Source organism: Lissotriton vulgaris, chromosome 9, assembly GCF_964263255.1.
Source record: "Lissotriton vulgaris chromosome 9, aLisVul1.2, whole genome shotgun sequence".
NCBI classification, from domain to species: Eukaryota; Metazoa; Chordata; class Amphibia; order Caudata; family Salamandridae; genus Lissotriton; species Lissotriton vulgaris.
Window position 1 is genome coordinate 145,124,199 of NC_141697.1, and position 15,214 is coordinate 145,139,412.

Here is a 15,214-nt window from a genome sequence, read left to right on the forward strand (position 1 = left end):
ACCGTGCGATATTGTAGCGTGCCCAAAGACCTTGCCGTCTCTGTATCTTTCTTAATGTCCTGCAAGGCGTCGTCTACATGCTTGCCAAAAAGCATATCACTATCAAAAGGCAGATCTAGAATTTTATTCTGCACTTCAGGGCAAAACCAGGTAGATCGTAGCCAACCTGGACGCCATAGGACAGCTGAACCTGCTAAGGCACGAAAGGCAGTTGTAGCAATATCCATTGCACAATCTATAATTTCTGATGAAGATCATTCACCCTCCTCTAGGATCTTTCTTGCATCAGCCTTGGAACTCTCCGGAAGTTGATATATAAAAGGAGAGAGATCGCACCACATTTGGCGATCATATCGTCCCAAAATTGCTAGTGCGTTAGAGGCTCTAACGAGGAGGCTGGACATAGAGGAAAACCTCTTGCCCACATTGTCCAAGCGTCTGCCCTCCTTGTCCGGCACTGTGGCCAAGGGTGCTGATGGGTTCTTTGATTTTCTTTGAGCCGCCTGAGAAATAACAGAGTCCGGCTTCGGCTGTCTAATCAAACAGGCAGGACTATCCTCCAGAGCCCGTACTTTTTCTCCAGACGCAGTAGAACCGGGATAACAGTAGCTGGAGACTGCATCACAAGTGCAAATTACATTTACATCACCTTCTTACCCCCACTCCAAACGTGCTCTACGATCGGGATGGAACGGATAGATTTTTTTATAAGGCTCCTTAAAATCATAGAGGAAACAGTCTGATTGAACCACTGGAACAGGAAGGCAAAATCTTTTGAACACTCTTTTCGTAAGATTATGGAAACCCCCTATGTCCCCTGGAGGCAAATCTACCGGGTCAGGAGATGGTGAAGCCGGATCTGGGATGATATATTCGTCCCATTCTCTGTCGGGATTTGGGATATATTCCACATTCTGGTCCTCGTCTGATGAATCATCATCATCATCAGGCACGGTAATAATATCTTGCTGTTCTGCCAAAGGCTCCCCCTCAGGCCTTTAAGATATTGATGCCGCAGAAGTAGGAGGCGGCGGAGGAGGTTGTATGGATTCAGAGGCTTAAGATGGAAATCTCCTCTTGTAGTCCAACAACATCAGTTGCAGGTCATTTATCAGTGAAGACGGCATGGCCACCATACCTTGTTGAGATGGATCCTGAAGTCTATCACGAGGAGTGAATTATTGTTCTGGATGATGTGGACCCAAGTAATAATCATCCGAGCCTTGGTACTTCACCTGGAGCGGAGACAGATTATAAGCATCCCCATACGGACTTTCATCCTCGCCAGAACATTCCTCCTCCGGAAGAAGTGCTGGAGTTAACGGTGTCACCCTACGGGTTGATGTCATTTCCGGTGTTATTTGTCTTCTCTTAATAAAAATGTTGAACTTTTGTATGGTCGACGGTGTCGACGAAGGAATAGTCGTCGCAGGAGAAAGTAACGTCGTCGACGGTGGGCTGATCGTCGACGGTACAGTCAACAAGCTCGACGGCAGAATCATTGTCGCAGTCGTCATGGACAGTCTGCGTCTGCGTCATCACCGAAGTTATCAGTATAGTCGACGACACAGAGGCAAGATGTATCGTCAATGATGTCATCGGCGAAGCTCTCGACGACGGGCCCGTCGACGGAGCTGAAATTGAAACTGGATGAATCCTGGATCTCGTCGTCGACGTACCTGAGGAAGTCGTCGACGGACGGATTTTCTTCTCCCCTTTTGTTTCCTGAGGTGCACTTGAAGGTTTTTTGAAAATGTTCTACTTTTCAGATGGTGAAGAGGTAGTAGAAGGGCCTTGGCTTGCCTTCTTAGCAGATAAAATCTCAGGAACAAGTCCCTCCCTCTTCTTTGCACCTTGGTGAGGAGATTTTTTGGGACTAAGCCTTTTAGACCTATCAGAGGACTTTTGAGAGGCCTTAGCAGGGGATTCAGTGAACGTAAAAGGGGGAAGACCTACCCCTTTTTGTAGACTTTCTCAAAGATGTTGCGGAGGAGGAATCTTCACTGTCTCTAGAAATTACCTCTTTCCATGACTTCATCTTCTGTAACCAAGTCAGAAGTCTTCCTTCCGGGTCTCTTAGAGTCTTGATAGAAAAGGTCCTGCAGATTTTACAATCAGTGGTCTTGTGATCCGGGTTTAAGCAATAAATGCAGTCCTTATGTTTATCTTCAATATAAAGTATTTTCTTTGAACAGGTAGCACAGGCCTTGAATAAAGATTTCTTCTCAGACATCCTGAAGAGAGATTAGATGTAGAAAACCAAAGTTGAAGAGAAAACTGAGCAGAGCTCAGTGGAGACTCCCTTAGCACAACGTGCGGTAGAAAATCTGAGGGTCTGTCAGGAGGGCTCTAGGGGGTGAGGCTAATCTGATTGGTTGTTGCAAGTTTGTGGTCTCTTTTACAAAAAGAGGTGGATATGGAAAGTTCCAATACTGGGACAAGTAAATTTGCACCTTCGCACAGCCTGAACCAACATGTTTCAGAATAAAAGGGAGACACAAAGGGTAGCATGGAGAGGAAGATCAGCTAGGTATGCCATGTGATTAGAGTCTTGCAAGAAACGTCAGCCTTTATGTTGAGAAATTACACAAAAAAGGTAGGATTCAATAAGAAGACAACTCTAAAGCCAGGCCCAACAGTGAGGCGAGAGCACATGGAGACTGGGGTACAGAATTTCTACGATTGTAGTAGGCTGGAGGGGGCGGGGGGAGGTGGGCGAGAAGGGCAGCGAGTGTGCAATTTATAGGAACAAAGTTACTATAATGATGGTTGTGGTACCGAGAACGGTTGCATAGTTATTTGAAAACATAATCCTGCAACAGAAACTTTAAAATACTGAAGCAAAATGTGGATGCGGAAGCTTAGGAATTAGCCCTGTTAACAAACAGGTCATCCTTGATTAACAGGGTTTACCCTTTAAGATGCCCTGCTTAACCCACTCCAAAGAGGCTCAAACTGCTTCGAAGAGAACATAGGACAGTATACCTGGCTACTGCTTCAACTATTTACTGACTGAGCATTAGAGGTCTATAACGCTTCACTTGAACTTCTGCGGTCTAGCACGGTTTCCAAGACTAGTAGCATTAACCTCCTCAACACTTAAGCTACACAGGGACCAAGATCCCATGAAGCTACAGCAGGTTCATGATACGACTGCGGAACCCTGCTTGCTCCTGGGGGACTTCCCTCCTATTGCCTGGGGATGCAGAAGTTCCTGGGGCAGAAGAAACGGTTAGTCACAATTGGATATTTCTCCCGCTTGCCCCACTTAACCTTTGTTTTGTGACTATGGTGCAGATGACCCTGTGGGCAGATCATGCTGTTGCTGCTGCAGAGATATCTCGACGTCCAGAAGCAGACTGGCAATACGAACTTAAATTAGATTGGTGTAAAGTCACTTGCAATTAAAAACTGCGTGGATCTAAAGATTCAATCCCGGAGGTTAGAAAACGTTTATCAAGAAATACTTCCAATCATGAAACATTTTCTTCCAAAGCGGAGTAGTGCTGCTGCAAGTGAACAGAACTTACAATATTGTTTTTTAAGTACTCTATTGTACAGATCTGTTTCCTCCTAGGAGTGGCAGGTGGTTACGGATTACTTTCAAAGCTAAAAAAATGAATGCACTGCTTCTCCACAATAGTAGTTGTGGTAAAGGAATTCTGATTATGCCATCTAAAGCAGAATATATCAATTATACCCATTTGATTTTGATAAACCTTTTAATCGTTACATCAGAGATGTACCTAATTTTTGTGGCCCTTAACTTTTAAATTGTCCTAACTAGTTTGTACCTTTTAAATAATTTGTTTTAACTGTATTTTTGTTAGCGGCTGCACATATACCACATGTATTTATTTATCAGGAGAACATTACTGGTAAGGGTGAGCCAGTGATTTATCACAAAACTGTTTTTCCTTTTAGAGATCAACAGTTTTTACCATGTGAAGTTCAGCCAGAGCTCAACAGACTATGGCGTCTCTTTCCAACCACATCCCCCCACCAATTGCTACCGATCTGAACACACCTACGAACAATGCTATTTTTTCTTTAAAGCTTAGCATTTGCCAAATATATAGGCTCTTAGCAGGGTTGTGGAATGGATCCAGTTTTTGGCCGAGTTTGTGCAGGACATTCACAAAGGAGATAGCAGGTTTCCAAGCAATCTTTTTCTTTTCATTAATTACGTTATAGAACTTGAAATTATTTCACCTGGTGAAAGACACAGCTTCCTCATACATAGTAAATTTTTATCCAGCACCCAACAATTTCAAGACTCTTGTACCTAAAAGATGAAAGAATCTACAGGATCATTGAAGCCATAAATGCCATTGTCAAAAGTTTGTTCAGTTTAAAGATACAGGACTCGGGGGAAAAAGTCATAGTGCACACCTTTACACATTGCGGATTTAAAAGCATGTACAGATGCAATCTATGTGGAAGTATGTATAAAATACATATCATGCAACTAGATGCTCAAAGTGGAGCCTCAAAGTAGTGCCTAAAGGAATAGTTTTTTAATCCAACTTAATTTTTTTTTAAAAAGCGAAAAAGAAAAAAAGGTGGCCTTTCGCTAATAGTTACCTTCACTTACGCAGAAGAGCATTTCTTACACCAAAAAAAGATTGGTGCACTTTGCCACGCAGTCTGCATTTAAACAATCTGCTCCTAATTGTAGTGTGAAGTAAAGGAATCTAAGCAAAATAGTTCTAATAAAAATCGGCAGTTGTAAATAAAAACATTTTAAAAATAAAACGTTTTTCACAAGTTCCTTAACTCAACCTGCTTAACGCATGCTACAACTTACAAAGACAAGCAACATAGCCTTGACGTAAACATTATTGGGCGTAAATTGCAATCTGATTAAATGTAAATCTTTGTTTTTAAAGGAAAAGGTATTAATCAGAATTAGTGGTATGACACGTAAACCACCAAAGGAAAAACTTAAACATACCATTAACCTACCAGAAAAAATGTATGTGCCCCCTCTTCCACCACCCTTTTGAAATTACAATACCAGTGTTTCACTCCCAAGACTTGGGGAACTACATTTATTTGTTTAAAAGGGCACCCCAGTTCCTGACTAGAACCAAAATCTCCAAACACTAGAAAAAAAATCGGTAGGGGAATGGAGAAGTTGAACACCTAGGTGAACACCTAGGAGACATCTGGTGCTAGAAGGTACAAGCATAAAAGATGCTAAAAGGACTTTAAACATGCTAGACGAGACCCATTGCACTTAATGAGTTAATTATGCTACAAACTAACACACAATCGCAAATGTAATGTAGTCCGATAACCAATGTATTTCTGCAATTCTTTTTGTTGGTAAATATAAAAACATAACTTTGTAAAAAAAAAAATAAAAAAAATGTAAACACAAATATGAGACTTGAATGCGGATTGCTGCCAATACCAAAACTAATCAACTACCAAAAGCATATAGAACACTCCTAAAACAGATATTTGTTGTTATTGCTCTACCATAGCGTTCAGAGACAAAACTCACCCTCAACTCAACAAATTTATCCAGCAGTCTCTTGTCATTGAATTCACATAGGAGCCCCGAAGAGGTGATGGAAAAAGTGCTCTCAGACTTCTTGCCCCTTCCACATGCCACATCAGTAAAAAAATTGTTTCGCAACTCCCCTAACAAGCCTGAACGTCCAAGCAGGGGCACTGTAGCATTCAACTGAAAGAGAAGAAATCACAGAGAAAAAGAATGGTCAGGAGTTGCAAAGGTCTCTGAACTGGTAATGTAGTGTGCAGATAATGCTGTAGATTTGCATATTTTGTTAGCCACCTCCTGTTAGAACTATTTTTTAAGACTGTTTCTTACTGGTACCCATCCAGCCAAGCATTTACCACAGGATCAGATGATCAAGGTTACGGATACTGATGACAACAAAAGATTGGAATTATGGCACATCAAAATTACATTAGACAATGTTATACCAGTCATCAGATGTCTACAGTGCATCCAGTGACTGACATCACAACTGCTTTTCTCCGAGTGGACCACTGCTGGCACCCTTCCTGAACACCAATCTAGTCTGGAACAATACGACATGCAGGATTCCATAACAATATCAGAGCATGACAGAGGAAACAGGTGCAGACAATTTTCGGGGGGGAGGGGGGGGGGGGGGGGGGGGGGCACTTGGGCAGAATGTCTGTATATTCTGGATCAGCCACCCGTATTAACACTATTACAATTTGCCTCTTTCCAAATCCATTGCCAACTCTTCTCCAAGTGTTATTGAAATAAAGGAGAAAGCATCACCAATCTAGATTTTCAAAAATGTTTAAGAATAAGGACAAATCTTTTAAAGAAGACTTTATTGACTTCTGACTTGAATATAAAGGGCATCATGCTTATACATCTATTCAAACCATCAGGTAAGAATTGCCCAACGATAGGTCTGTTGAATGAAACTGGACCGTTTTAACAAGATATATTTATTAAGACAGCATACTGGTAGTTAGTCTTTCCTTTACCATTCAAATTATTTTGATCAATTTTTTTCCAGAATTGTTTAAGACCTAGGGATATCAGGTCAAAGCTGGAGGATTGTCAGATCTTAGTAAAAGAACTATGAAAAATGTCTGGAAAAGGAGGCGTGGCTACGCAAGCAGAGATGGCGGTCGCAGCTTGCTAGAGCTCCCGCCGGCCCGCCGATTATCCGACGAGTTATCCTGTCCCCAAACCCACAAACCCACCACCGGCCCACGGCTGATGTTCCTGAAGGCGCCGGGAACCATCCGGTGGGCTCGGAGGTGATCTCGTGCCCCCGGACAGAACCGAGCAGAGAGGGGCGAGGTGCGGCCTGGTGGTCGCGGAGCAGCCGGGGCCTCGATTTTAGCGAAGCGGCAGAGTGCGCTGCTTGGCCCGGGAGCGGCCGCGGTGTTGGCTGTCCCAGAGGCCGTGACACTACTGACGATCCTTCACCTGGGGCCAGGCTGGGCCGGAGAGAGGCACAGGCGCCACGAGTGGACAGTGGCAGCGGAGGCGGCCTGGTGGCCTGGCGCAGCCGGGACCTCGATTTTCGCGGCCTCGTGTCGGGCCGGGGTCGGCGGCCTGGAGGAGTGACTGGCATCCCCTGGAGACCCTGGTCGGAGGCAGACGGACGTAGGGCGACCGGTGGCCCGGCGAGCAGCAACTGTGAGTAGTGGCCCTCCCCGGCCCCCCCACCCCCCCCACCCCCCGGGCCCGCTATTCAGTGACATTAACGGCGCAGCAGTGCAGGACGCTGGGAGTCCTCGCGCCTCCTGAGGGGCAACGTGGGCCACGGGGGGCCCTGGTCGGCGGCGGCTGGGGGGGCTGTTCCTGGGGGAAGTGGCTGACGCCTGCCCCCTATTTCTCGACTGCCACTAGTCCTTACCGAAGAGACTTCTTTCGGGTCTCCCCGACTGTGGTCCAGCGACCCTAGTGGCCCTCATCCACCCGGACAATCATGACCAGGGGAGGTGGTGGATCCACCAAGCAGGTGACCATCGACAAATTTACTGGCCCCGGTGGGGGCCCTGGATCGTCGGGGGGTGGTCCATCAGGAGGAGGGCCGGACAATGCAGCCCTCATGGCGGCTATAACCCAGTCACGAGACATGCTGGACGCAAAGATAGGGGCAGTTGGCGCAGACGTAACCCTGTTGCGCCAGGATCTTAGAAACGCAGTGGCACGAATCACGGAAGCCGAGTCCAGGGTGTCAGTGATGGAGGAGGATGTAAGTGCCCTTAAGAGGAGAATGGCGGCGGTGGAGGACGCGCAGCGAACCACAGCGCTCCGGGTGGAGGATGCTGAAGGGCGGGCACGGCGTAACAACCTCCGTTTTCTTGGATTTCCGGAGAGCTGTGCCAAGGGCAATATGGAGCACTTTCTCACACAGTGGCTGGAGTCATGGATGCCCCCGGGGTCGCTATCTGCCTGTTTTATTATCGAAAGAGCACACCGCGCCCTGACGCAAAGGCCGCCTGAGGGCGAGCGGCCTAGGGCAGTGATCGCTAGGCTGTTAAACTACCACGACAGGGACGCTATACTGAGGGAAGCCAGGACCAAGGAAACCCTCCTGTTTGAAAATCAAAAGATCATGATTTTCCCTGATTATACTAGACTCGTGCAGCAACAGCGCCATTCTTTCGTGGCGGCTAAGGCTAAGCTGAGAGGTCTTAAGCTACAATACTCCCTGTTGTACCCGGCGCGCCTGAGGGTGATATTCCAGTCACGGACACTGTTTTTCGATACCCCGGAAGACCTTTTCAAGTGGACGGATGAAACAGTACGGGTCAGACCGAATCCTCAGCCTGGACTTCATCCAGGCACCCCTGAGGGTTCACCGCGGGCGCAGAGAGACCAAACGACTAAGAGTGGGCGGTCCAAACGCTCTAAATCTCGCAGGCGTGCGGCCTCGGTGGATGGCTCACAGGGCACTGGTAGAACAGAAGACTCGGAGCAGTCGGGAACAGATCACTGAAGTCTCCGGAGCCTCGACTCCAATTTTTTGCTAGTAATGCTGTGACTCCGGGCTGGGTGCGCTGAGTCGCTTGAGACCTGTGAATTACTGACCACTCTGCAGCTCTGAGATAGTACTGTTTTGATCTCCTAATTGGGGGAGAGTTTTTGGTGGGGTTTGGGACTTGGGGACTACGATATAAGGGCTACCACTCTCCTAGTTTTGAGTGGGACATCGAGGGGAGGGGGGTGTGTTTACGGTTTTTCTGTTTGGGATGTTGGGATCCATTGGTATGGGTGGGCCCGGGCCCTCGGTTTTGGGCTCGAGACTACCCATGCCGCGACAGGTACTTCATGGTTCATTGAGGTATAGGGTGGGGGGAGGCGGGATACGGGCGGTCGGGGAGGCGACTGCTGAGTTGGGGATGGGAACTGTTGCAGATCACGGGACGAGGGGGTTGATAGTTTTTCATGGGGTAGTTAGTGTACTGCATGTGTGTACCAAGATGATGCTTTGTGTGGTGTGTGGCGGGTGGTGCGGGCCTAGGGGACTTTTATGGTGGACTCCGATTGATTATGGCTGAATCGACCGATCGACTCCCTGTGGACTTTATGCGGGTGGTTACGTGGAATGTCAGGGGATTGTTAGACAAGATTAAACAGGGGGCGGTGTTGCGATGGGGGAAAAGGGAAGCGGCAGATGTATTACTGCTTCAAGAAACTCACATGATGGGCACGAAGGCACTGGGCCTACAGAGATTTGGATATCAGCAGGTTTTCCACGCGGGGTTCTCCAGAGGATCCAGGGGTGTGGCCATATTGATACACCGCAGGGTGGCGTATGTGCACGAGAAGCAGTGGGTGGATCCTCAGGGTCGCTACCCGTTTGTTAAGGGCATGGTGGGTACGGAGCCTGTGGTGTTTGGAAGTATATACGCCCCCCCTCCCCTGCAGTGGGCCCTGGCAGAGCGGCTGTTTGCGGTGTGGGAAGATGTCTCTGGATCACTGGCAGTGATTGGGGGTGATTGGAATGACGTGATGGACGTGAGTGTGGATCGCCGGAGACGTCAGGAGGTGACCGACCCCACCCCCCCCTCCCTTCCGCCCACCAGATTGCATGCCATGAGTGAGGGGCTAGGCTGGGTGGATGCTTGGCGACATATGCACCCTGTAACCCGAGACTATACGTATGTCTCAGCAGTACATGGCTCGTTCTCGCGGTTGGATTATATGTTTCTACCTGGAGAATACTTGTGTAGGGTGAAGGGTGCAGACATCTTGCCGAGGGGCCTGTCCGACCACTCCCCAGTTTCGGTTAAAATAGATCTCCTTCAGAAACGGCAGACGTTTAGATGGAGGATGTCCTCGTGGCATCTCCTGAAACCGGCGTACACTAAGCACTTACGAGAAACCATAGACCATTATTGGCGGGAGAACCTGGTGGAGGGTGCCGACGTAGGTGTGGTGTGGGAGGCTATGAAACCTACCATACGGGGAGTCGATATTGCATGGTGCTCGGCGGCCCGTCGGCAGCGACGGGAACATACTGCGGAGGCAGCTGCCCGAGTAGCGACCCTCGAACAAGAACACAGTACTGGTGGTGATGGGGTGGATCTGCGGCTGCTCCTGCAGGCACAGCAATCGTACGCGTCCCTATTGCTAGATGAGGCCAAACAGGCGTGGCTCGCCACCAGAAGTAGGGTGTATCAATGGGGGGACAAGTCGTGTTCCATGCTCCATAGATTGTGCCAGCACAACTTCCAGCCCCTCGTACTACCGGGTCTCACGAACGACAACGGAGACGTTCTAACCGACCCAAACGAATTGGCGGCAAGCTTCGCCACGTACTTTACAGACCAGTATGCCCCACGCGACCAATTGCCTGAGGGCGACTTGGCCCGCTTCTTCGCGGAGTTCCCGCCGGTGCCGGTGTCGGACGAGACCAGGGAGGCCCTGGATGCACCCCTCACGGCGGAGGAACTGGGAGACGCATTGGGGCAACTCAACGCCGGTAAGGCCCCTGGACCAAACGGCTACCCGTGTGAGTTTTTTAAAAAATTCCATGTGCAGTTGGGACCACACTACCGCCGAGTGCTGGAAGCGGCCCGTACTCGGGGTCTGCTGCCACCAGACTGGCGCCATGCAGAAATAGTGGTCTTTCAGAAGCCTGGCAGGCCCCCAGATAGCCATGACTCGTACAGGCCCATCTCCTTAATTAATACTGAGGCTAAGATACTGGCCAAGGCTCTGGCGAACCGTCTGGCTCCACACATTACTGCTTTAGTCCATTCGGACCAGGCAGGCTTTATGCCCCAAAGGGCGACGCGACACAATATCAGGCGCGCACAGGCGGCGGTCGACGCTGTTGGAGCCCTGGGGGACCAGGCGGCGTTGTTGCTGGCCGATATCAACAAGGCCTTCGACTCGGTTGGCTGGTCGTACCTATTTACCTTACTATCTTGGCTCAACTTAGGCCCGGTCTTCCTATCCTATATAAAGCTCCTCTACACTGATGTTACAGCCTCGGTGCGGGTCGCCGGGGCGGTGTCAGAGACATTCCGCATAGGCCGAGGGACCAGGCAGGGCTGCCCGCTCTCCCCCTATCTTTTTGCACTGGCCATGGAGCCCCTGGCGGCAAGAGTGCGCCAGGATGCACAGATACGGGGCTTTGTATGGAATGCTACCCTGTCTGACAAAATCGCGTTGTATGCGGATGATGTCCTCTTTTTCCTTACTGATTTGCAACGCTCGGGTCCACGTGTCTTGGAGATCATGCACCAATTTGGAGAGGCCTCGGGCTTGTATCTCAACCTCCACAAGTCCACCCTGTGGGTGCTATCAGGAGACCCGGTGACAGACCCCTGGGCTTCAGGATTACGGATGGCCACGAATGGGCTGAAATACCTTGGGGTGTTTCTCTCAGACTCGGCTGACACTGCCTGGGACCATAACCTGCAGCCCGTCTGGGAACGAGTTCAGACAGACGTCAAAACTTGGTCTCGAATGCCCCTGACAATCTTTGGCCGTTCTGCCATTTTCAAGATGGTTGCGCTCCCGCGCCTACTCTACCAGCTGCAAAACCATCCGTATCCTATCCCACCTCGGTGGTTTAAACAGGTTAACTCAGTGCTGGGCCGCTTTCTCTGGGCGGGAGGCTCTGCCCGGGTGGCACTGCGCACATGCTTTTTGTCCACCTACTGTGGAGGCCTGGCCACCTCGGATCTGCAGTCGTATTACCAGGCCGCTCATCTCCTTATTCTGAACGAATGGTGGTACTGTGACGGTGGGGACCCGGCCTATGCCCTAGAGCGTGCTTTGATGGGCGATAACTCGCTCCATACCATCCTATACTCACCCCGACTGCGTAACTCGCTGCCAAGGGTTACTAAACTCGTGTTTGCTATATGGCGACAGGCCTTGCGTCGCGTGGGCTGGTGGGGCCAACTAACCGCAGAAACACCTTTATGGCGGAACGGCATGCTACCTGAACTCTCTAAATTGTCAGGCTTCGATGGCTGGGATGCAATAGGTATCTCGCAGTTAGGCCAAGTGATGTCTGGTACGTCGCTCAAATCCTTTCAGACCCTCAGTGCCGAATTTGATATGCCCCAATCTAAATTTTTCCGGTACCTACAGTTCCGACATGCACTGACGCCCAGCATTGCCAACCTTGACTCACTCCCTGAATTTAGCCCGATCGAGGCGAAGGTCTTCATGGGTGATCTTGGGGACAAGAAAGTATCGCGCATTTATCGAACCATGGTCACCCACTGCTCCCCTACTCTTCTCTCACTGAAGACGACTTGGGAAGCTGATCTCGGCCCCTTGGACGAAGACGACTGGCGAGAGGCCTTGGAATCCCCGAGGGGGGCGGCTATCGCAATGCGATTCCGACTCATCCAATTCAAGATTCTCCATAGAGCATACTATACCCGAGAGCGTCTGTGGAAGGCGGGCCTGATTGGGTCCCCGGAATGTCTGCGGTGTGGGGCTGAGGTGGGTACGCTACTTCACACAATGTGGTCGTGCTCTAGGCTGGTTGGCTTCTGGAGGGGTGTTTGGGGCTGTCTGTCTGAGGTGCTGGGCTGGACCCTCCCCCGTACACACCGTCTGGGTCTGTTGCACGTCCTGGAAGGGGTTGGTGGCAATATTTATAAGCGGCACCTGCTCCTACTGGGGCTGGTGGTGGCTAAAAGGGACCTGGCCCGAGCGTGGAAGAATGTGAGCCCCCCCCCCCCTGACTGCATGGAAGGCTGGTATGGACTTCTGTATGGGCCTGGAGAGACCTATATTTGAGGCGCGAGGATGCCCCCGCAAACACTTTAAGATTTGGAAGAGGTGGGCGGATTATAGAGGTCTGACACTAGACCCTCCAGTGGAGCAAGAGGAAGACCTTTAGCCCCGTACTGGCTGGCAAAGCCCATGTCCACACACATTACCCACGTCACAATCTTACGTTGATACAGTTAGTGCACACATGCATGGGGTTCGGGTGGGTTCCAGGGTGGGATCGGGGAGTTGGGTAGGTAGGTAGCGGAATAAGGTGAAGGTGGGGTAACTGTTTTCTGATATCCTTGATTGCATCATCTTCTTGCTTGGACACTTGGTTACCTGCTGTGATTGTATCGTAATGTCTGGTGGTGTAGTCCTGATTGTGGGCTGCCACTCTATTTCATATGCTCATCTTCATCAATAAACTGGTTGTGAAAAAAAAAAATGTCTGGAAAAAGTGAGACCCATGTGCCCTGACAAAGACTCAGAAAAGCACATACTTGCTAAGAATGAATTTTTGAGGCACTCTTGCTACAGCAATATCCTTCATAGGAAAGTAGTGGTGTTCTTATCCAATATGCTGCTTCAGCAAAATACACTTTAGAAAAGATCTTCCACCACTGCATTCTTACTAACGGAAATTCCTCAATCAAGTTCCACATCTGACAATTAAACAACCAAATTTTCAGCACATTGATGTTGAAGGGACTTCTAAATAACACTAACGTGATAAGTGTCTTGCTTAGTTCAAAAGATAACCAATTAAAGTATCTGAAAATCAGAATGTGCGATCTGGTCAAGTGTAAAGGATAATACTGTGTGCAACCTTTGATTAATCACACCAAATAAGGCCACAAAATTAAAGGTGTTAAAGAGTGACCCAACATTATCCTTCCTCCCGAAGGTCTCCAGAACTTTGATTTCAAGCTAGAATCCAATCTCCACATGAAGAGTATGATCTAGTTCTTCGATGCAAGATGGTTCCACATGCCTGCTACCTTTTACTATAGAACCAGAATCCTCTATGCTGTTGGGAAGGTTTTTGCACAAACTAACATCTAGAAGAGACCCTACCACCATTCAAAATATTTTAGGAAACTTCTGAAGGATGGTAGGTTCAGCTGACAAATTATGCGTGTAAGCTCATGTTCCAACCATGTGAAAAAGCAACATTTGTGAGGTGTTAACTGTCTAACATGAGTATTGCTGACATCCTGCTGGGGCTACTAGGTAATCTTTACTCCAAGACTAAAAGACCCCCTAATAAGTAGGCAATACCATGAGACTTCATTATCCCAGGCAGGTTCTTCTGAACTAATAATTGTGCATTCTGCGCAATTTATAATCAACATTTGACGTTTCTTTATTTTATTCCTTCAAACTAGCATCTTTTAATTTTTTAGGAAGTGTCATGATCTCTGCACGCTGAAGGAACTTTGCAGCAGGGCTCACTATATTAAAAAATACATATTTGGTACTAGATAAGAATAGGCATAAAACCTAAGCACTAAACAAATTGAAAGCACAGCTATGTCCTAGAATCGTTAGGTTTTATTTGGCAGTGTTGGAGTCTGTGAACAAGAGAAACCTTTCACGAAATATTGGAGCAGAGTGATAAAAGTGGATAGTCTTAGTAGACATAATTTCACTATCATCGGGGTAAGATCACCACACTCGAAGTGTTTAGTGATGCAAATGTCATTACGATAAAGTCAGATTAAATTAAAGCAGTTAGGTTTAGCAACACAGCCTCTATGTGGCTGCAATAAAATAGTCACATAAGCCTCAACATTCTGGGCTTACGTAGAAGTAGACAGCACTAAAAGCCACAGGAGTGGTGCATGTTTTCACAAATAAAGACTAAGTGCTCTTCATCGATGATCATCAAGAAAAGATTGTTAGCATGGAAAATGAGTGCAAAGGATATGCTCATTCAGATCTTAGAGAGAATTAGGCTTATTCAGTTGGGAGTCTACTAGAATAAAGCTAAATCATCGAAACCCAATCAGTGGTTCAACTCACAATAGACATGCTTAAACTGTTCTGAAACTCTAATCTGTGCGGTGCCTTAGCAATTGAGCGTGGTGTGCCTCATGCGAGTGCTTCGATGAGACAGTAATATTCCTCCTGCTCACTCTTTCCCAGTTTTAAGTTGTCCAAGAAAATAGAAGTCTGGGCACTGTAAACACCAGACTTCTACACTCCACACACCACTTACTGCCACTGCAAAATGACAAGTCCATGAAGAAGTAGATGAGCTTGTTAAAACACTGACATTTTTAACAAGGTGCATATTATGAAATACTCAATTAACAGACGAACCTGCAAATGAACACAGTCAAGCCAGTGGAGACTTGTCAAGATATCTAAAGATCTTTGTTGTTTTTCATCGACATTATGCCTTCCTGCTTGACGGGCTATGTGCACTGTCGCTTCTTGAAAATCAATAACGAAATAAAAAAAAATAAAACAAAGATATCTAAAGATCTTTTA

General features: G+C 48.0%; 1 protein-coding gene across 4 annotated transcripts in view; it reads right to left on the reverse strand.

Moving 5' to 3' along the window:
• Positions 1 to 15,214, reverse strand: part of MAPKBP1 (mitogen-activated protein kinase binding protein 1) — a 921,590-nt gene that overhangs the window by 404,622 nt on the left and 501,754 nt on the right. For all 4 annotated transcript variants that reach the window (XM_086937231.1, XM_086937232.1, XM_086937229.1 and 1 more), the window contains one exon: positions 5,510 to 5,692. In XM_086937231.1, the coding sequence (XP_086793357.1) occupies positions 5,510 to 5,692 (183 nt within the window). The remainder of the gene's footprint in view (positions 1 to 5,509; positions 5,693 to 15,214) is intronic.